The following is a 21,362-nucleotide window of genomic DNA, read 5'->3' as shown; positions in this document are numbered from 1 at the left end:
GGACACAGGAAGGGGAACATCACACACCGGGGCCTGTTGTGGGGTGGGGAGAGGGGGGAGGGGGGAGGGATAGCATTAGGAGATATACCTATGTTAAATGACAAGTTAATGGGTGCAGCACACCAACATGGCACATGTATACATATGTAACTAACTTGCACGTTGTGCACATGTACACCAAAACTTAAAGTATAATAATAAAAAAACTGTGCAACATTGAAAAAAAGAAAAAAGAAATTCAAAGCTAAAATTACTGTAAAAATCAACTGGAAACCTCTAGGGGAGGACAGGGGAGAAGGAGAGGCATGGCGATCAGAAAGTTATATGCAGAGTCCTGGGGTGCTGACAATATCCTATTTCTTGGCCTAGGTGGGGGCAATATAACCGCTCAATTTACAACTATTTGTGTAACTATATATTTTACACATCTTCACTATGAAAATCGTATTTCACAATGAAAACAAACCAAAATATGCAAATTAAAATTTCTTACCTGGATCCTTAAAATCAACTCTTCGATTCCTACAGTCCGGGCTTTTTCTACATAAGATATCAGATCCATCATCTCTTCTGTTGTTTCAGGAACTTTTAATGCATGTTCTTTAATTGCTTCAAATTCACTGCAAATACTGACATAATACTCCACTTTAATAGACTTATGTTAATTAATGTTATATCATATTCAATAAATGTGTGTTATGACGATTACTATAAAATAAGAACTATGGTATCCTAAAAATAATTGCTTGATTCACTAAGGTATCTTAAAAATATTTAAGCTTGGCCAGGTGCAGTGGCTCACACCTGTAATCATAGCACTTTGAGAGGCCAAGGCAGGCAGATCACTTGAGCTGAGGAGTTCAAAACCAGCCTGTACAAAGTGCTGAAACCCTGTCTCTACAAAAAAAAAAAACACAAAAATTAGCTGGGCATGGTGGCACATGCCTGTAGTCCCAGCTACTTGGGAAGCTGAGGCAGGAGGATCACTTGAGCTTGGGAGGTTGAGCTACAGTGAGCCATGATTGCACCGTTGCACTCCAGTCTGGGTGAGAGAGTGAGACCCTGTCTCAACAAAAAAAAAAAAAAAAAAAAAAAAAAGCTTATCTGCTGTAACTCAGTATATACTATACATTAATAAAACCTACAAAATTAAGGTAATATTTACATGCAAAATTATGGCATATTAGAAAAAAATTTTAGCGACCTCTTCAACTCTCTTAAATACCCAGGTAACATTCATCTTTCTGGATTGTTGTAACACAATAAGGAATGCAAAGAGTCTAGCACACAGTACATTCTATTTACTGATAACTATAATCATTAGTATAATTATTAGTTTTATCATTATTAGTGCCTCTTGTGAAACATGACAGTACAGCAAGTAAACAGATCAAACTCTCAAACCCTTCCTTATACATAGTTTCTTTAATTAACAGTTCTCTTGGAATATCCCATGTAGGATATGAACCCAGATATCCCACAGCGTTATTCAACTAAAGTTACATTTCATAGAATTTTTTTCCTGTGCTTTAAAATATCTGGGCCAAACTAAACTTTGATAAAGCATACAAAAACATAAATTAGGGAAAGGACACCCTATTCAATAAATAGTGCTGGGAAACCTGAATAGCCACAGGATCCCCATCTCTCACCTTATACAAAAATCTCCTCAAGACGGATCAAAGACTTAAATCCGAGTCCTGAAACCATAAAAATTCTAGAAAATAACATCAGAAAAAAGCTTCTGGACATTGGCCTAGGCAAAGAATCCATGACTAAGACCTCAAAAGCAAACACAACAAAAATAAAAATAAATAAATGGGACCTAATTAAACTAAAAAGCTTCTGCACAGCAAAAGAAATAATCAGCAGGGTAAACAGACAACCCACACAGTGGGAGAAAATATTTGCAAACTCTGCCTCCAACAAAAGACTAGTATCAGAATCCACAATGAACTCAAACAAATCAGCAAGGAAAAAACAAATAATCTCATCAAAAAGTAGGCAAAGGACATGAATAGGCATTTCTTAAAAGAAGACAGCCAACAAACCTATGAAAAAATGCTCAACATAACTAATCATCAGGGAAATGCAAATTAAAACCACAATGAGATACCACCTCACTCTTGCAGGAATGGCCATAATTTAAAAGTCAAAAAACAATAGATGTTGGCATGGATGTGGTGAAAAGGGAACACTTAAACTGCTTGTGAGAATGTAAATTAGTACAACCGCTATGGAAAACAGTATTGAGGTTCCTTAAAGAACTAAAAACAGAACTACCATTCAATCAAGCAATCTCACTACTAGGTATCTACCCAAAGGAAAAGAAGTCATGAAAAAGACACCTGCACAAGCATGTTTATTAGCAGTACAGTTCACAATTGCAAAGATATGGAACCAACCTAAGTGCCCATTGACCAATGAGTGGATAAAGAAAATGTGGTATATAGACACCATGGAATACTACTTAGCCATAAAAAGGAATGAAATAATGTCCTTTGCTGTAACTTGGATGGAGCTGGACGCCATTATTCTTTTCTTTCTTTTTTTTTTTTTTCTGAGACAGAGTCTCACTCTGTTGCCCAGGCTAGAGTGCAGTGGCATGATACACCACAACCTCCACCTCCAGGTTCAAGCGATTCTCCTGCCTCAGCCTCTCGAGTAGCTGGGATTAGAGGTGCGTGCCACCACGCCCGGCTAATTTTTGTATTTTGAGTAGAGATAGGGTTTCACCATGTTGGCCAGGCTGGTCTTGAACTCCTGACCTCGTGATCCACCTGCTTCGGCCTCCCAAAGTGCTGGAATTACAGGCATGAGCCACCGCACCCAGCTGGAGGCCATTATTCTAAGTGAAGTAACTCAGGAATGGAAAACCAAATATCGTATATTCTCACTTATAAGTGGGAGCTAGGCTATGAGGACGCAAAAGAGTAATATAATGGACTTCGGGGACTCGGTGTGGGGAAGGCTGAGAGGCAGGTGAGGGGTAAAAGACTACATATTGGTATAACGTACACTACTTGAGTGATGGGTACACTAAAATCTCAGAAATCACCACTAAGTAACTTACCTGCTAGGCGTGGTGGCTCACGCCTGTAATCTCAGCACTTTGGGAGGTCCAGGAAGGTAGATCACTTGAGGTCAGAAGTTCGAGACCAGCCTGACCAACATGATAAAACCCCATCTCTACTAAAAATACAAAATTAGCCAAGCATGGTGGCACACGCCTGTAGTCCCAGCTACTTGGGGGGCTGAGGAGATTCCAGGAGAATAGCTTGAACCTGGGAGGCAGAGGTTGCATTGAGACTCCATCTCAAAAAAAAAAAAAGAATTTACCCATGTAACCAAACCACTTATACCCCCCAAAACTATTGAAATTTTAAAAATTAAAATTATTTTTTTCTTTAAGAAAAAAATATCTAGCCCAGGCACAGAGGCTCACGCTTGTAAACCCAGTACTTTGGGAGGCTGAGGTAGGAGGATCTCTTGAGCCCAGGAGGTTGAAATCAGCCTAGGCAACATGGCAAAACCATGTCTCTATTAAATTTTTTTTTTAATTTTAAGTAAAAAATAGAAATCTGTATTGTCATTCTATTACTAGAAATATCAGGAAAAAACCTTGTAAAAACAAAGTGTAAAAGAGGTAAATGATTTTTTAGTTCATGCAGGAATTTGGAGAAATATGTGGGAAATTATACTTGCTCATTCACTCATTTAATAAATAGCTGAGTACCTACAATATGCTCAGAAAAATTCTAAACATTGTAAATATAGCAGCAAATGAGACCCTGCCTTCATAAAGCTTGTACTGAAGCTGAGGAGAGAGACAAAAGCACACATATGTACACTGTTAGGTAGCAAAAAAAATGCTGAGGATCCCTTGAGCCCAGGAGTTCGAGGCAGAAGTGAGCTATACTTGTGCTACTGCACTTCGGTCTGGGCAACATAGTAAGACCCTGTCTCTAAAGAAAAAAAAAAAGCTATGAAGAAAAATAAAGCAACATAAAAGGAAAAAGAATGATGGAGTGTCAAGAAGAAGCCACTATTTTATACAGAGGGGCCAGAGAAGGCCTTTCTAGGGAGGTGATATTCAAGGTGAGGGGAAAAAACAAATGAGTTGTTCAAATACCAGGAAAAGAGATTCCAGGAAGAAAAACCAGCAAGGACAATGGCCATAAGGTGGTAATAAGCTTGGCGTACTTTAGGAATGGCAAACGAAGTTGAAGTGGTGAGCAGGAATCAGATCATGTAGGACTTTATAGTTAATTATTGAATATCAGAAATACAGGAGGAATGTGGCCAGGCACAGTGGCCCACACCTGTAATCCCAACACTTTGGGAGGCTGAGGAGGGAGGATCACTTGAGTCCAGGAGTTTGAGACCAGCCTAGGCAACATGGCAAGACCTTGTCTCTAATAGGAAGGAAGGAAGGAAGGAAGGAAAGAAGGAAGGAAGGAAGGAAGGAAGGGAGGGAGGGAGGGAGGGAGGGAGGGAGGGAGGGAGGCAGGCAGGCAGACAGACAGACAGACAGAAAGAAAGAAGGAAAGCAAGCAAGCAAGCATTAATGTGGATAATGCAAAAAGACAGATAATCCTCCTGGGGATCGATCATCTTGCTAGCACAGAATCTGAGTCCTTTGGGCAGAGATACTTCGGCAAAAGAAAAGGAGGCAAACAAAATGATGAGAGCAAGATGGCCCAAGCAGATGCTAAACCAAATGGTGAAGTAAGCAAATTGCTCTTCAGTGACCTTGTACTTAACCTAGTGGCACACATTTCCTCCTTTTGATGTTATCTGAAGTACAGAATTTAAACAGGATGGAATCAAATAATAAACTAGGTGAAGGAAACTGGATAAATTTTCAGCTGCCTTTATATCGTAGGTTTATAACAAGATAATTATTTTGTGAGAAGTATGGAATTTTCCAGAAAAATCAGATATTACAAAAACAAATACAAAAAAATTAGGTTAAACATAAAGTGTTTTTTGTTTGTTTGTTTGCTTGTTTTTACTAACTACGGCATTATCATTGTTGTTACTCATCAGGATGGTTACAACTCTCAAGAAAGGGAAAGGTTCTAATACTTTACCCTCTTTGGTATCTTCTCGTGTAGTATACTTTTATACAGAATATGCCTGATAAATTTGACTTCTGACTGTCATGTATTTACTTATTCAATTTAAGGTATTTATTGGGCTCCTATTCTATGCCATGCAAGGTGCTAGATATTTTACAAATGTTATCTGTGATCCTAATATTAGTCCTGTGAGGAAGGTACTCTTTTTCTTTTTGTTTTTGTTTGTTTGTTTTTGAGATGGAGTCTCACACTGTAGCCTGGGCTGGAGTGCAGTGGCGCCATCTCGGCTCACTGCAACCTCTGCCCCCCGGGTTCAAGTGATTCTCCTGCCTCAACCTCCTGAGTAGCTGGGATTACAGGCGCCTGCCACCACACCCAGCTAATTTTTTGTATTTTTAGTAGAGACGGGGTTTCACCATGTTGGCCAGGCTGGTCTCGAACTCCTGACTTCGTGATTCACCCTCCTCGGCCTCCCAAAGTGCTAGGATTACAGGCATGAGCTACCGCGCCTGCCTGGAAGGTACTATTTTTCACAGTTGACACAGTAGGAAACTGAGGCTCAGGAAAATTAAGTAACTTGCCCAGAGTTATGGAACTAGTTAATGGCAATCAGTATTCAAATTCATGTCTTTCTGATTCCAAAGCATGCAATTTTTTCACTTTGCTTCCGGGAAAATAAACATAATAGTTAACATTTATTGAGTACCATGTGCCAGGCAGTGTGCTAGGTGCTATACATACATTAGTTTTCATCTTTACAGAAGTTACAAGCTTTTTGGGGACACACAGATAACAAATGAGTTCAATAAATTGGATGATGAATTGGTTGAGCACTGGGTGAACAAACCACAGGACATATTCCCTGTCTAAAAGGCAAAGTTGCTTCTTAGCTCCATTTACCACAGCAGGCCCGATGTGGCATGGTCTTCCCACTTTTTCAAGAAAGGTAAGAAATCCAAAGTGTGTGTTTGTGTGTGTGCACGTGCGTGCGTGTGTGTGTGTGTGTGTGTGTGTACTCCTAATTTTAAAATGATGGTAGCAAGTCCAAAATCTGTTTAAACAAAATAAAACACAGTGTGAAACAAGCAAAACACATCTAATGACACACTCAGGTAGCAGGCCACTAGTTTATGAATCCAATTTTATAGCCACCCTGAAAAGTAGGTATTACTGTCTCCATTTTACAGATGAGAGAAATAAGCTCGGTGATACAATAAGTAAATATTGGGATCAGGGATGATCCCAGATCTGCCCAATATCACCAAAAGTCTACAATCTTATCATTATCATGTAACCTGTACCTGAATCTGGTTTATTGCCATTTCTTTTTTTAAAAATCCTGGGTTGCATTTAAAAAAGTATCAAACAGTATCAAACAAAAAGAACCCAGCCCAATGGGACTACAAAGGCACCTCTATAGGAGGCAGCTATGGAGAAAAACTTGTAAGTACTTACATATTTTAAGCTTTTGTTTTTAAACAAGAGTTACTTTAGCAAAATACTTCTTTTAGCCATATAATTCTGAGCTTGGGAATTAATTCTACTTACCATTCATTTTCTTTTCTATATTTTGAAGCTATGTCATTTAATAATATAGTCGCAAAGGCTTTTGCTTTACTTGTCAGGCCTGTCTTCAAATCTTCACAATCCAAACGCACCATAGGGTAATGAATCCACTGAGGCAAAAGCATTATTTCTGAGGCAAGATTGAAAAATTTTTCTATAAACTTGAAAAAAAGTGTTCAAATGAAAAAAATGTTTAGAACTTTCAGTGATTTTATAATATTGTATTGTTATGAAAGTCTTAATTATATAATATAAATACAACTTTATTTTTTTTTTGCTAAGTGACTAAAGTGTTTTCCCTTGTTGCATACATATTTTTTTCACCTATTCTTTCATTAAGGAATTTGTCAATCTACCAGTAAATATCTAATACGATACCATTCACAGTATCAAAATCTGAACATATCACAAGGTAAAATTTCCCTCAATAATTATTTTTTAAAACTATTCCCAGAGTCAACCCATTTCTCTGTTTAGAAACAAACTTACATCATGTAACAATTTGCATAGTGGATAAATATTTGCTTTTGCCATTACTGATAGCTCATTAAAGATTCTATTTTTTTTCACTTTACGTCCACATGGTCAAGGATTCTAATTCAATCTTTAGGAAAAATGCATATATATAAGGAACTTATTGGTTTTTGTCAAAATACTCCAAGCCAGGCATGATGGTTTGAGCCTATAATCCCAGCTACTGTTAAGAGGCTGAGGTGGGAGGATTGCCTGAGCCCAGGAGTTTGAGGCTGCAGTCAGCTATGATGGCACCCTGCATTCCAGGCTGGGTAACAGGGTAAGACCCTATCTGTTAAAAATATAATGATAATAATCCAGGAACAGATGCTCTGCAATTACCAAGATCCAAGATATTGGAATGTATGTCAACTTCTTAGTACCCAAACACTGGGGTAATTTTTAAAAATTAAAGTAGTATCAAGAAAATCTGACAAGATATGTTGTACTTGGTAAAAGTGAAACACACTTACCAACTTTGGACAAACTTTGACTTAATTTCGCAATCCACCTTTAATGTTCCTATCTGCCTTCTTTCTCATTTGATCTCCACTCTCTACTGAAATGGCCTGTTCCTTTTATTCTTCCTTCAGGAGAACTTTCCTTCATGTTACTCTCTCTCAATGCTGTCCTGTTTTTCTAGAGTATCTAGGATGTGGTGAATTGGGTTTAAATTTTTCAGTGTTCAAGGGGGAAGATAATAATTAATTGATTCAAAAACTATCTTAAGCACCTGCCTTGTTCTTGATTGGAAATACACCAAATAGGCCAGGCGCAGTGGCTCATGCCTGTAATCCCAGCACTTTGGGAAGCCGAGGTGGGTGGATCACCTGAGGGCAGGAGTTCAAGACTAGCCTGGCCAACATGGTGAAACCCTGTCTCTACTAAAACTACAAAAATTAGCTGAGTGTGGTGGCACACGCCTGTAATGCCAGCTACTCAAGAGGCTGAGAATCGCTTGAACCTGAAAGGTAGAGGTTGCAGTGAGCTGAGATCACACAACTGCACTCCAGCCTGGAAGACAGAGTGAGACTCTATCTCAAAAAAAAAAAAAAAAACACCATATAAAGGGTAGACAGAACTCACGGCATTGAAAAAAGATGAATATGGATAAATTTTACCATGATGAAAGAAGAAAAACACAAAAGAATATATACAGTGTGATACCTTTCATACAAACTTACCATGGACAAAACTAAACTATATTATTTAAGTATACACACATAGGTGGTAAAACCATAAAGGAAAGCAAGAAATGTCAGGGTATAGTTACCAATAAAGACAGAAGAAAGTTATAATTGGGGAGAGGCATGTGGTGGCTTCTGGGTGTTGCGAAGTTCTCATTCTTAAGCTACATGGTTATTACCACCTAGGTTATAATTACCTATCAGTCTATACATATGTACTATGTATGTTATATTTCACAATTATATTAAATTTTTGCATGGAACATTTTAAACGTACAAAAATAGGTAAAATGTACCCATCATCCAGTTTCAACAATTAGCAACTCATGACCAATCTTTTTTTAACTATATTCCTAACTACTCCCCTGTCCTGTTTTATTTTTACACAAATCACAAGCATCCTATAAATTCATTTGTATAAGCCAAGCATGATGGCTCATGCCTATAAACCCCCAGCACTTTGGGAGACTGAGACAGGAGGATTGCTTGAAGCCAGGAGCTCAAGACCAGCCTGAGCAACATAGGGAAACCCCCATCTCTACAAAAAAATAATAATAATTTTTTTAAAATTAGCCAGCCAGCTTGGGCAACATGGTGAAACCCTATCTCTACAAAAAATACAAAAATTAGCCAGGTGTTGTGGTGCGTGCCTGTAGTCTCAGCTATTCAGAAGGCTGAGGTGGAAGGAACACTTGAGCCCAGAAGGCAGAGTCTGTGTTGAGCCATGATCACACTACTGCACTCCAGCCTGAGTGACTGAGACTCTGTCAAAAAAAAAAAAAAAATTAGACGGGCATGGTGGCACATGCCTTTAATCCTTGCTACTTAGGAGGCTGAGGTGGAAGGATCACTTGAGCCCAGGAACTTGAGGCTGCATTGAGCTATGCTCACATCACTGCACTCCAGCCTGGACAACAGAGACCCTGTCTCTAAAAAAATAAATAAATAACAGGCCAGGAGTGGTGGCTCATGCCTATAATCCCAGCACTTTGGGAGGCTGAGGCAGGCAGAGCACCTGAGGTCAGGAGTTCGAGACCAGCCTGACCAACATGGAGAAACCGCATCTCTACCAAAAATACAAAATTAGCTGGGCATGGTGGCGCATGCCTGTAATCCCAGCTACTCGGGAGGCTGAGACAGGAGAATCGCTTGAACCCAGGAGGCAGAGGTAGTGGTGAGCCAAGGTCGCACCATTGCACTCCAGCCTGGACAACAAGAGTGAAACTCCGACTCAATAAATAAATAAATAAATAAATAAATAATAAATAAGTTCATCTGTACAGATGTTACAGTTCATTATTCTTAAATTTCCCCCAAAATAGGCATACTAACCACAACTACAGTGTATCAGAAACTGACAAAGAAATCTAGGAATATGTTACTAAATCTAAAAGTAAATTTTTAAATAGTTATATAAACTATCCCAAAATTATTACAAAATTCTAGAAAATGTCACTACAAAATAATAGACCTAAGGAAATAATCATTTTCAAAGTTAATGAGGCCAGGTGCAGTGGCTCACACCTGTAATTCCAGCATTTTGGGGGCTGAAGCAGGTGGATCATGATCAGGAGATTGAGACCATCCTGGCCAACACAGTGAAACCCTGTCTCTACTAAAAATACAAAAATTGGCCAGGTGTAGTGGCAGGCACCTGTAGTCTCAGCTACTCAGGAGGCTGAGGCAGGAGAATCGCTTGGGCCCGGGAGGCAGAGCTTGCAGTGAGCCAAGATGGTGCCACTGCACTCCAGCCTGGGCGACAGGGCGAGACTCCATCTCAAAAAAAACCAAAAAAACAAAAACAAACAAACAAAACTTTAAAGAAACATATGCTTGGTCTTGATATTTAGGAATTATAGACACTACAGGTTATATCCAGACCACAAAAAATTTAGCTGGTAATTCATAGAACATTTATTGTGTCTATTCTCTGCATAGCACTGTATTGAGCTATATGGTAAAATACAAATGAAAGAGAATACAGTTGGCCCTCTGTATCCATGGGTTCCACATCTGCAGATTCCACTAATGGCAGATTGAAAATATTTGAAAAAAGCCATAAAAATAACAATAAAGTAATTCAAATAAAAGACAATACAGTATAACTTTTTATATAGCATTTATATTGCATTAGGTATTATAAGTAATCTAGAGACAGTTTAAAGTATACTGCAGGATGCTCATAAACTACATGCAAATACTATACCATTTTATATGAGACTTGAGCATCTGCAGATTTTGATATCTATAGAGGGGTCCTAGAACAAATACCTGCAGCTACCAAAAGACAACTATATACCATCTCTGAATTTGTGAGAGTAATAATGCATTTATGCATTCACAGAATAGTTTCATGAACCCATAAAAACCAAATAAGGTAAAAAGTATGCATATTAGAAAAAAACACATAGTCATCTCAATAGATGCCAAAAAAGCATTAAACAAACTGGTCTAAAGGTAGTGAGTTATCTCATTTGATTGTTCACAGTCAATCACAGATCAAACTGCTTGTTCTACTTTTTCCCCTTTCTCACTATTGGGTACTTGACCAGTCAAAAAAGAAAAAAAAAGCATTTAACAAAACCCAACACTCTTTCATGGTAAAAACACAAACTAGGAATAGAAGAGAACATCCTCAACTTTCATAAGGCATGTCTAGGAAAAACCTATAACTAATATTATACTTAATGATGAAAAAATGAACATTTCCCTCTAAGATCAAGAACAAGATAAGGGTGGTTCGTGCTTGTAATGCCAGAGCTTTGGGAGGCTGAGGCAGGAGGATCACTTGCATCCAGGAGTTTGAGACCAGCCTGAGCAATATAGTGAGACTCCATCTCTACAAAAAATACAAAAATTAGCTGGGTGTGATGGCACACGCCTGTTATTCCAGCTACTTGGGAGGCTGAGGTGGGAAGATTGCTTGAGCCAGGGAGGTCAAGGCAGCAGTGAGCAGGATTCTACCACTGCACTCCAGTCTGGGTAACAGAGTGAGACTCTGTCTAAAAAACAAACAAACTTGTACTACATTGGCTGGGCACGGTGTCTCACGCCTGTAATCCTGGCACTTTAGGAGGCCGAGATGCGTGGATTATTTGAACCCAGGAGTTTGAGACCAACCTGGGCAACATAGTGAGACCTTGTCTCTACTAAAAATAAAAAAAATAAAAATTTAGCCAGGCATGGTGGCCTGTGCCTGTAGTCTCAGGTACTTGGGAGGCTGAGGTGGGAGGATCACTGGAGTCTGGGAGGTTGAGGCTGCAGTGAGCTGAGATCATACCACTGTACTCCAGCCTGGGCAACAGAGTGAGACCCTGTCTAAAACAAAACAAAACATTGTACTACAGGTACTAGCCAGTGAAATTAGGCAAGAAAAATAAATAAAAGGAACTCAGATTAGAAAGGAAGACAATCACTATTACACATGACATGATATTGTATACAGAAAATTCAGGGCCAAGCGTGGTAGCTCTCATCTGTAATTCCAGCACTTTGGGAGGCTGAGGCAGGCGGATCGCTTGAGCTCAGGAGTTTGAGATCAGCCTAGGCAACATGGCGAAACCCCTTCTCTACAAAAAATACAAAAGTTATCCCACCATAGTGGCATATGCCTGTATTCCCAGCTAGTCAGGAGGCTGAGGCAGGAGGATCACTTGAGCCTGAGAGGTTAAGGCTGCAGTGAGCTGTGACAGCACCTACAATCCAGCGTGGGCGACAAAGCAAGATGCTGTCTCAAAAAAAAAAAAAAATGTTACTAGAGATAAACAGAGATATTTTAAAATAATAAAAGGGTCAATCCATCAGAAAGATATGACATTTACACATATATTTGCACTTAATAACACAGTGCCAAAATATGTGAAACAGTAAATGACAGAAATAAATTATACTTTTTCAGTAGATTGATTGTATAATATGTGAATTACTTCTCAATAAAGTTGTTTTGTAAAATAAAAGCTAGAGTATTAGAATCAGTAAAAAACTTCAGAATAAGAAATATAATCAGGGGCCAGGCATGGTGGCTCACGCCTGTAATCCTAGCATTTTGGGAGGCCGAGGTGGGCAGATCACCTGAGGTCATGAGTTCGAGACCAGCATAGCCAACATGTTGAAACCCTGTGGCTACTAAAAATACAAAAAAATTAGCTGGGCGTGGTGGCGGGCACTTGTAATCCCAGCTACTTGGGAGGCTGAGGCAGGAGAATCACTTGAACTCAAGAGGTGGAGGTTTCAGGGAGCTGAGATCATGCCATTGTACTCTAGCCTGGGTGACAAGAGTGAGACTCCATCTCAAAATATATATATATATTTATATATTTTGTACATGTTATATATTTTTATGTATTTATGTAATATATAAATATATAAATATTTCTTTCAAAGTTGTTATACCACGTACAGTCTCACCAGATTATATCTGCTGGTGAGATTATATATAAATACATAAATATATTTATGTATTTATATATTATATATATTTTATATATTATTTTATATATATTTATATATTTTTAATCCCTGATTTTATATATATTTATATATTTATATATTTTTAAAAACATATTTATGTATATTTTATAAATATATATTTTAAAAATATATATTTATATATAAATTTTATAAATATATATTTTAAAAATATATATTTATATATAAATTTTATAAATATATATTTTATATATTTATATATTTATATTATTTTATACATTTATATATTTATATATATTTTAATCTCTGATTTTATATATATTTATATATATATATATATATAAGATCAGGGACTTAAAAGGTTATTTTATAATAATAAAGAATGTTCATCAAGAAAACATAACAATCCTAAATATCTATGTATCCAAAACCAGAAATTCAATAGCCTGTGGCAAACCAAATCCTGTCAATGACCACTTGAGTGAACTTGGAATCATTCTGCCCCTAGTCATGAGAACATAGCCCCAGCTGACAGCTTGACTGCAACTTTATGAGAGATCTTGAACTACAGGGACCCAGCCGATCCAAGTCTGGATTCCTGACCCACAGATAGTATGAGATAATAAAGTTTGGTATTTTAAGGCACTAAATTTTGGGGGTAATTCAAGTTTATCCCAGGAAAACAACATTGGGTTAATATTTGAACATCAATAAATATAATTCAAAATATTAACAGAAAAAAAGAGAAAATCCATATGATCAATTAAATATATGCCAAAAAATACTTGACAAAATTCAGCACCCTCCCATGATAAAAACTCTTGGCAAATTTGGAATAGAAGGGAATTTCATCCACATGATAAAGGGCATCTACCAAAAACCCTACTCTTAATGTATTTAATGATGAAAATCTGAATATATTTCCCATAAGACCATAAACACAGCAAGGATGCCCTATCTCACTGCTGCTATTCAGCACTGTACTGTAAATAAAAATTGTTATTTAAAATACTATTTATGGCCGGGCGCAATGGCTCATGCCTGTAATCCCAGCACTTTGGGAGGCCAAGGTGGGCGGATCACCTGAGGTCAGGAGTTCAAGACCACCCTGGCAAACATGGCGAAACCCTGTCTCTACTAAAAATACAAAAATTAGTTGGGTGTGGTGGCACGCTCCTGTAATCCCAGCTACTCGGGAGGCTGCAGGAGAATTGCTTGAACTCAGGAGGCAGAGGTTGCAGTGAGCCGAGATCATGCCATTGCACTACAGCCTGGGCAACAAGAGTGAAACTCTGTCTCAAAATAAAAAAACAAAAAACTATTTATAAGAAAATCAAGTAAACCTGAAACATTTTAAGGGACAGATTTAGGAAAATATTCGCAAGAGCTGTACAATGCAATCTACAACTACATTGCTGAGTGAAATTAAAGAAGGTCCAAATAAATTTAAATACATACTATGGTCATGTATTGAAAGCTTCTATTTCAAGATGGCAGCTCTTTCCAGATTGATTCAGAGATTCAACAGAATCTTAACCAAAATCCTAGCTGGCTTCTTTAGGAATTGATAGGTTAATTTTAAAATGTATATGGAAATGCAAAGCACCTAGAATAGTCAAAATAATTTTGGAAAAAGAACAAAGTGGGAGAACTTGCACTACTTGATTTTACAATTTACCATTAAACTACAGAAATCAAGGCAGCATGGTACTGGCATAAGAATAGATACATAAATCAATGGAAAATAGAGAATCCAGAAATAGACCCACAGATATAGGGTCAATTGATTTTCAACAAAGATGGTAAGATAATTTAATGAGGACAAGATAGTATTTTTGATATATGATGCTGGGGCAGCTGGATGTCCACATGAAAAACATCTGAACCATGACCCATATCCCACACCACATACAAAAGTTAACTTACAATGGGTCATAGACCTAACTGTGAAAGCTACAACTATAAAACTTCTAAACAATCACATGTGTTGTTTAAGGATTCTAAGAAAAGCTTCCAGAGTAAAATGTAGGAACAAATCTTTATGATCATGGAGTAGGAAAGATTTCTTAGGACACAAAAAGTATGAACCTCAAAAGAAAAAAATTGATAGACTAGAATTAATTATAATTTAAAATGTCTGCTCTTTGAAAGACATTGTTATAAAAATAAAATGTCAAGGCATAAACTATGGGATAATAATTGCAACACTATTTCAGATACAGAACTTTTACCCAGAATATATAAAGAATTCTTAAAACTCCTAATATTGATTATAACAATATAGTCCAATAAAATACATCCATTATAGCTCAACAATAAAACATAAAAACCCAATTTAAAATGTACAAACAAAAGACACTTTATTTTTATTAATAAAAAGATACACAGCTTGGAATGTGACATGTTAAAAGATGCTAAACATCATTAGTCATCAGGGAAATGCAAATTAAAACCATAATGGGATACCAATATACACATGAAATTAAAAAGACTGATAATCTGGATGTGAAAGTGCAGTGGGAAAAAATAAAACAATAGTAAAAAGTAAAAGACTGATCATCCCAAAGTTTGAAAAGGATGTGGAAGAACTGGAAATCTCATACACTGCTGGTGAGATTGTAAATGGTGTAACAACTTTGAAAGAAATTTCAGTTTCTTCTGTTTTTTTGAGACGAGAGTTTTGCTCTGTCACCCAAGTTGGAGTGCAGTGGCATGATTATAACTCACTGCAGATTCGAACTCCTAGGCTCCAGTAATCCTTTCACCTCAGCCTCCTGAGTAGCTGAGACTACAGGTGCAAGCTACTATGCCTGGCTTGACAGTTTCTTAAAAAGTTAAACATACACTTCCCATACCACCCAGCAATCCAACTCCTAGAAAGAGAAATGAAAGCATATTCCGCACAAAGACTTGTAAACAGAAGACCACAGTAACTTTATTCATAATAGCCAAAAACTGGAAACATCTCAAATATCCATCAAAACGTGAATGAATAAAGAAACTGTATACCTATACAGTGAAATACTACTAAGAAATAAAAGGAATAAGGTAGGCTGGGCGCGGTGGCTCACACCTGTAATCCCAGCACTTTGGGAGGCCAAGGCGGGCAGATCATGAGGTCAGGAGGTCGAGACCATCCTGGCTAACATGGTGAAACCCCGTCTCTACTAAAAACACAAAAAATTAGCCAGCCATGGTGGTGGGCGCCTGTAGTCCCAGCTACTCAGGAGGCTGAAGCAGGAGAATGGCTTGAACCTGGGAGGCGGAGGTTGCAGTGAGCCGAGATTGCACCACTGCACTCCAGCCTGGGTGACAGAGTGAGACTCCGTCTCAAAAACAAAAACAAAAACAAAAACACAAACACACAAAAACAAAAACAAACAAAAGAGGAATAAACTATTGACACAAAACGTAGATAAATCTCAAAAACTTTATGCTAATGAAAGAAATCAGATGCAAAAGAGTATGTATATATGATTCTATTTATCTGAAACTTTAGAAAACAAAAACCTAATCTACAATAACAGAAAGCATGTCAGCAGTTTCCTGAGGTCAGAGTAGGGAGAACTGACCAGGATGGGGTATAAGGAAACTTTCTGACGTAGGAGAAATGTTCTACATCTTAATTCTGGTGACGGTTACATGAGTGTACACATTCGTCAAAACTCATATAATTGTATAATTAAAATGGGTACATTTTATTGTATGTAAACTAAATCTCAAGTTGATTTTTTAAAGTTAATTTCTCTTGAAATTAATAAAGAATTTTTAAAAGGGATGGAATGACAAATAAATATAGCAAAATCCTAGAATGTAGGTGGTATGCTTTGTAAAATTCCTTCAATTTCTCTGTACAGGCTGGGTGTGGTGGCTCATGCCTACAATCCCAACACTTTGAGAGGCCAAGGTGGGAGGACTGCTTGAGCTTAGAAGTTCAAAACCACCTGGGGAAACATAAGGAGACACCATCTCTACAAAAAAAAAAATATATATATATATATATATATATATATATATATATATATATATATACATATATTTCTTAAAAAAATTAGCCAGGCATGGAGGTGTATGCTTCCAGTCTCAGCTACTCAGGAGGCTGAAGTGGAGGACTGCTTGAACCCAGGAGGTTAAGGCTGTAGTGAGCCATGATCATGCCACTGCACTCCAGCCTGGGCAATAGAGTGAGACCCTGTCTCAAAAAACAAAACAAAACTCTATATGTTTAAAATTTAAGATGTTAGAAAAATTAAAATGTATAAAGTATACATTAAAAAATCTAAACAGTCAATAGAAAGGGGGAAAATGAAGAAATATAAGGCCAGTTTTAACCAATAGAACAAGGTCCCTTGAGGAGGTAGGAATCTTTTTTCTTTCAATTGCCTTTTCCCCACTACTATCAGAATTACCTTTTTCCTTTTTTTTTTTTTTTTTTTTGAGATGGAGCCTTACTCTGTTGCCCAGGCTGGAGTACAGTGGCATGATCTCCGCTCACTGCAACTTTCGCCTCCCAGGTTCAAGCGATCCTACTCCTCAGCCCCCCTAGTAGCTGGGATTACAGGCATGGACCACCATGCTTGGCTAATTTTTGTATTTTTAGTAGAGACGGGGTTTTGCCATGTTGGCCAGGCTGGTCTCGAACTCCTGACCTCAGGTGATCCACCCGCCTCGGCCACCTAAAGTACTGAGATTACAGGCGTGAGCCACTGCACCCAGCCCAGAATTATCTTTCTAAAACTCAGATCCAAATAGATTACTTCTATGGCGAAAAACTTTCAGAACAAAGTACAAACTCCTGAGCAAAGATACTCCAGGATTTTCCCATGTGGCTCCAACTTATATTTCGAACTTCATCATATTCTAAATCTTCCATGTACTGTGTCCCTGTTCCCTATTCTTTAACTATTTTCATTCATTTATATTCTCTGAACACCCTGGTTCATGCTACAACCCCTCCCTTCTCCGCCTGTAAAATCTATTTCAAAGCCTAACTCACATTTCACTCCTTGCATAATATCTTCACCAATTTCCCAAAGCAAACAGCACTTTGTCCATATCTCTATTCTAATACTTATCTCAATACTTTATAATTGTTATTTCCGTGTCAGGCTTCCAGGCCAAATATAAGCTCCTGAAGACAGTGCTTATGTATTTTTTTTAAGACAGGGTCTCGCCCTGTTGCCCAGCTGGAGTACAGTGGTGCAATCAGAGCTCACTACAGCCTCAACCTCCTGGGCTCAAGTGATCCTCTTGTCTCAGCCTCCTGAGTAAGAAGGACTACAGGCATGCACCACCATACTTGGCTAATTTAAAAAAAACAAAAAAACCTTTGGTAGAGACACGGTCTCACTATGTTGCCCAGGCTGGTCTCAAATTCCTGGGCTCAAGCAATCCTCTTGCCTCAGTGTCTCAAAGTGCTGGGATTACAGGCATGAGCCACCATTCCCACCCTATCATTTATTTTTGCATCACCAAATCTTGTTAGGTGTCTGAATGTGATAAGGAAATTTTTATTGAATTAATAAATGAGTAAATGAATGACTAAAGAAATTATAAGGTAACACAATGAATTTTACTGAAATGATATTTTAAATAAGAAATTCTATTTAAGCATTTACTTTTTAGAATGGAAAGATCCTAATGTTACAAAAAAATTCAAAACGCATTAATAAAAACAGAATTACCACTTACCTCTGTATATTCATCAAAAGTATGATCTTCTGTCTGAAAAGTCTCTATATTCTCAACTGCAGTCCCATCAAGGAGCCAATTATATTTTTCAACTGAAAATTAATAATCTAATTAAAATCTCAATAATACCCTTTTTAGAAAATAAAACACTTTTTTATATGATCATGGAATGGGGAACCTACTCAATTAAATATTATTATTAATAGAGTATTAACATACATGATTTACTATATTTTAAGAAAATGGGTAGAATAAAAGCAAACCAAGTTAAACACAGACATTTTAAAACAAAGGCAATAGAGTATTTGAGGCTTTTAAGAATAACTTAGGGGTACATATACACCAGTTAATAGAAGATGTTGGTTATTAGAATGTCAAAGAATAACCATACATCCTGACCTCACACACACTTGAGGAGACTACAGACCAATAAAATTGAGCTACAGGCTCTTTGAAACTATTCCCAGAAATTACCTTGCTTTTACCCTTGAATTATTCCCAACATTTCTTCTCTCTGCCTTTGACTTTATCACCCTGCTCCAGTTCATATGCACCCTTTGGACTGGACAACAAAATGTATTGGGTTTGATTCTTGACTCTGCCAAAAGCTACACCTGTGCTCACTTCTGGGTCTCCCTGTTCTTTCGTGGCAGCCCCAGACAAACACCTGACCAAATTCTAGCACAAATAAAATGATGGCAAATGGTATAATATTATGTATGTCATACACACCATATGTCTCATAATGCTTTCTTGCACCTTCTAAGTTCCGATGTACTGCTGCCTTCAGTGTATCAACAGCCCAGTGTAACACGTGTTCAGGAAGTTCTGTGTCAAGATTTACTGGTGTTGAATTTCCTGATAGCCAAGAGGTGATTGTTTGGACATTCTAACACAAATAAAAATAATAACAATGTATACAATAAATATCTAACCGTATAATTAATCTATATGTAGATCTTTTTTTTTTTTTTTGGAGACAGAGTCTTGCTCTGTCACCCAGGTTGGAGAGCATTGGCGCGATCTCGGCTCACTGCAACCTGCGCCTCCTGGGTTCAAGCGATTCTCCTGCCTCAGCCTCCTGAGTAGCTGGGATTATAGGCACACGCCACCACGCCCAGCTAATTTTTGTATTTTTAGAGATGGGATTTCACCATGTTGGTCAGGCTGGTCAAGAACTCCTGACCTCGTGATCCACCCGTCTCAGCCTCCCAAAGTGCTGGGATTACAGGCGTGAGCCACCATGCCTGGCCTATTTTTTGTATTTTAGTAGAGATGGGGTTTCACCATGTTGGTAAGGCTGGTCTCGAACTCCTGAGCTCAGGCAATCCGCCTGCCTCGTCGTCCCAAAGTGTTAGGATTACAGGCGTGAGCCACTGCGCCCGGCCTATATGTAGATCTTATACTATATTTTTAAACATACTTTTCAGATTTCAATGGCCCAAGAAAAAATAACTTGACATAAAATAATAGTTTAAAATTGTATAGTTTGTAGTCTAACATAAAACAAGTTGGGCCAGGTGCAGCAGCACCTGCCTATTGTCCCAGCTACTTGGGAAGCTGAGGCAAGAAGATCACTTGAGCCCAGGAGTTCGAGGCAGCAGTGTGCTATGATCATGTCTGTGAATAGCCACTGCACTGCAGCCTAGGTAACACAGTGAGACCCTGTCTCAAACAAAACAAAACAAAGAAAACCTTAAGTTGGGTTAGTTTTCTGTCATTCAACAAATATTTATTGACTAATTATTTATTGACAAATAAGTATTTGACAAATATTTATTTATTTATTATTGGTTTTTTTTTTTTTTTTTGAGACAGAGTCTCACTCTGTCACCAGGCTGGAGTGCAGTGGGGTGATCTTGTCTCACTGCAACCTCCGACTCCCTGGTTCAAGGGGTTTTCCTGCCTCAGCCTCCTGAGTAGCTGGGATTACAGGCACGTGCCCCCATGCCCAGCTAATTTTTGTATTTTTAGTAGAGATGAGGTTTCACCATGTTGGCCAGAATGGTCTTGATCTCCTGACCTCATGTTCCGCCTGCCTCGGCCTCCTAAAGTGCTGGGATTACAGGCGTGAGCCACTGCGCCCGGCCAACAAATATTTATTGACAAAGTAATTATGCCAGAAAGCTCTAGAAAGAACAAATATTAATTAGATCTTGTTCTTAAGAAGCTCACAACTCAGTAGAGGAGATGAGACATGCAAATAAAAAAATCAATTCATAGCTACAAGAAAAGTTCTAAGAAGGAAAATGTCATCTCCATCCTTCAAGAGACTTTTTCAAAGAGAAAGCAATTTCTAATTTAAAATAATTGGGGGAGGAAAATAACACAAAGAGTCATAACATTGTATGTACATATACACTTCATAGAGATTTGACTCAGATAATTTAAAATTCTTCCCCGATGGGTAAAGATGTAATACCTGCAGAGCTCCGGCTATTCGTTCTACCAAACTCAAAACATTATCTTCCAAATCTTGAAAGGTAGGATAAAATTCCATTTTGTCATCATCAAATGTCAATTCTATCTTAAATATTGGCAGCCTTTGTTGATCTTTTGGGTCAAAGAGTTTTACAAATCCTTCTACAGTTCTCCTTAATAGATCCTTTAGCTGTATGATATAAATCACTGTTACTTTAGAGAGTACAAATTCAAGCTTTAACTAAAATCAGTAAACTGATTATAATTGTCTATATCTGATTATAATTGTCTATAATTAAAACATCCTATCAATCCATTTAATTGAAAATCATCTTCATTCAGCATACTATATATATGCATATACATACATACACACACACACACACATATATATATACACATATTTTTTTAAAACAGTGTCTCACTCTGTTGCCCAGACTGCAGTGCAATGGTGCCATCATAGCTCACTGTAACC

The 21,362-nt window shown here is 37.8% G+C and overlaps 1 protein-coding gene across 2 annotated transcripts in view; it reads right to left on the bottom strand.

The window, feature by feature from the left end:
- Window positions 1-21,362, bottom strand: part of DNAH12 (dynein axonemal heavy chain 12) — a 246,885-nt gene that overhangs the window by 184,351 nt on the left and 41,172 nt on the right. Inside the window, exons 9-13 of one of the 2 annotated variants that reach the window (XM_030810168.1) lie at window positions 20,889-21,077; window positions 19,199-19,355; window positions 18,467-18,558; window positions 6,630-6,808; window positions 494-629 (exon numbers count right to left, since the gene is read on the bottom strand). In XM_030810168.1, the coding sequence (XP_030666028.1) occupies window positions 494-629; window positions 6,630-6,808; window positions 18,467-18,558; window positions 19,199-19,355; window positions 20,889-21,077 (753 nt within the window). Of the gene's footprint in view, window positions 1-493; window positions 630-6,629; window positions 6,809-15,112; window positions 15,649-18,466; window positions 18,559-19,198; window positions 19,356-20,888; window positions 21,078-21,362 lie in introns of those variants that run through there. The other variant, XM_030810169.1, reaches the window with a different exon arrangement.

Source organism: Nomascus leucogenys, chromosome 4 (genome assembly GCF_006542625.1).
Source record: "Nomascus leucogenys isolate Asia chromosome 4, Asia_NLE_v1, whole genome shotgun sequence".
In the NCBI taxonomy this organism is placed as follows: domain Eukaryota; kingdom Metazoa; phylum Chordata; class Mammalia; order Primates; family Hylobatidae; genus Nomascus; species Nomascus leucogenys.
This window is presented reverse-complemented; position numbering and strand designations above follow the sequence as displayed.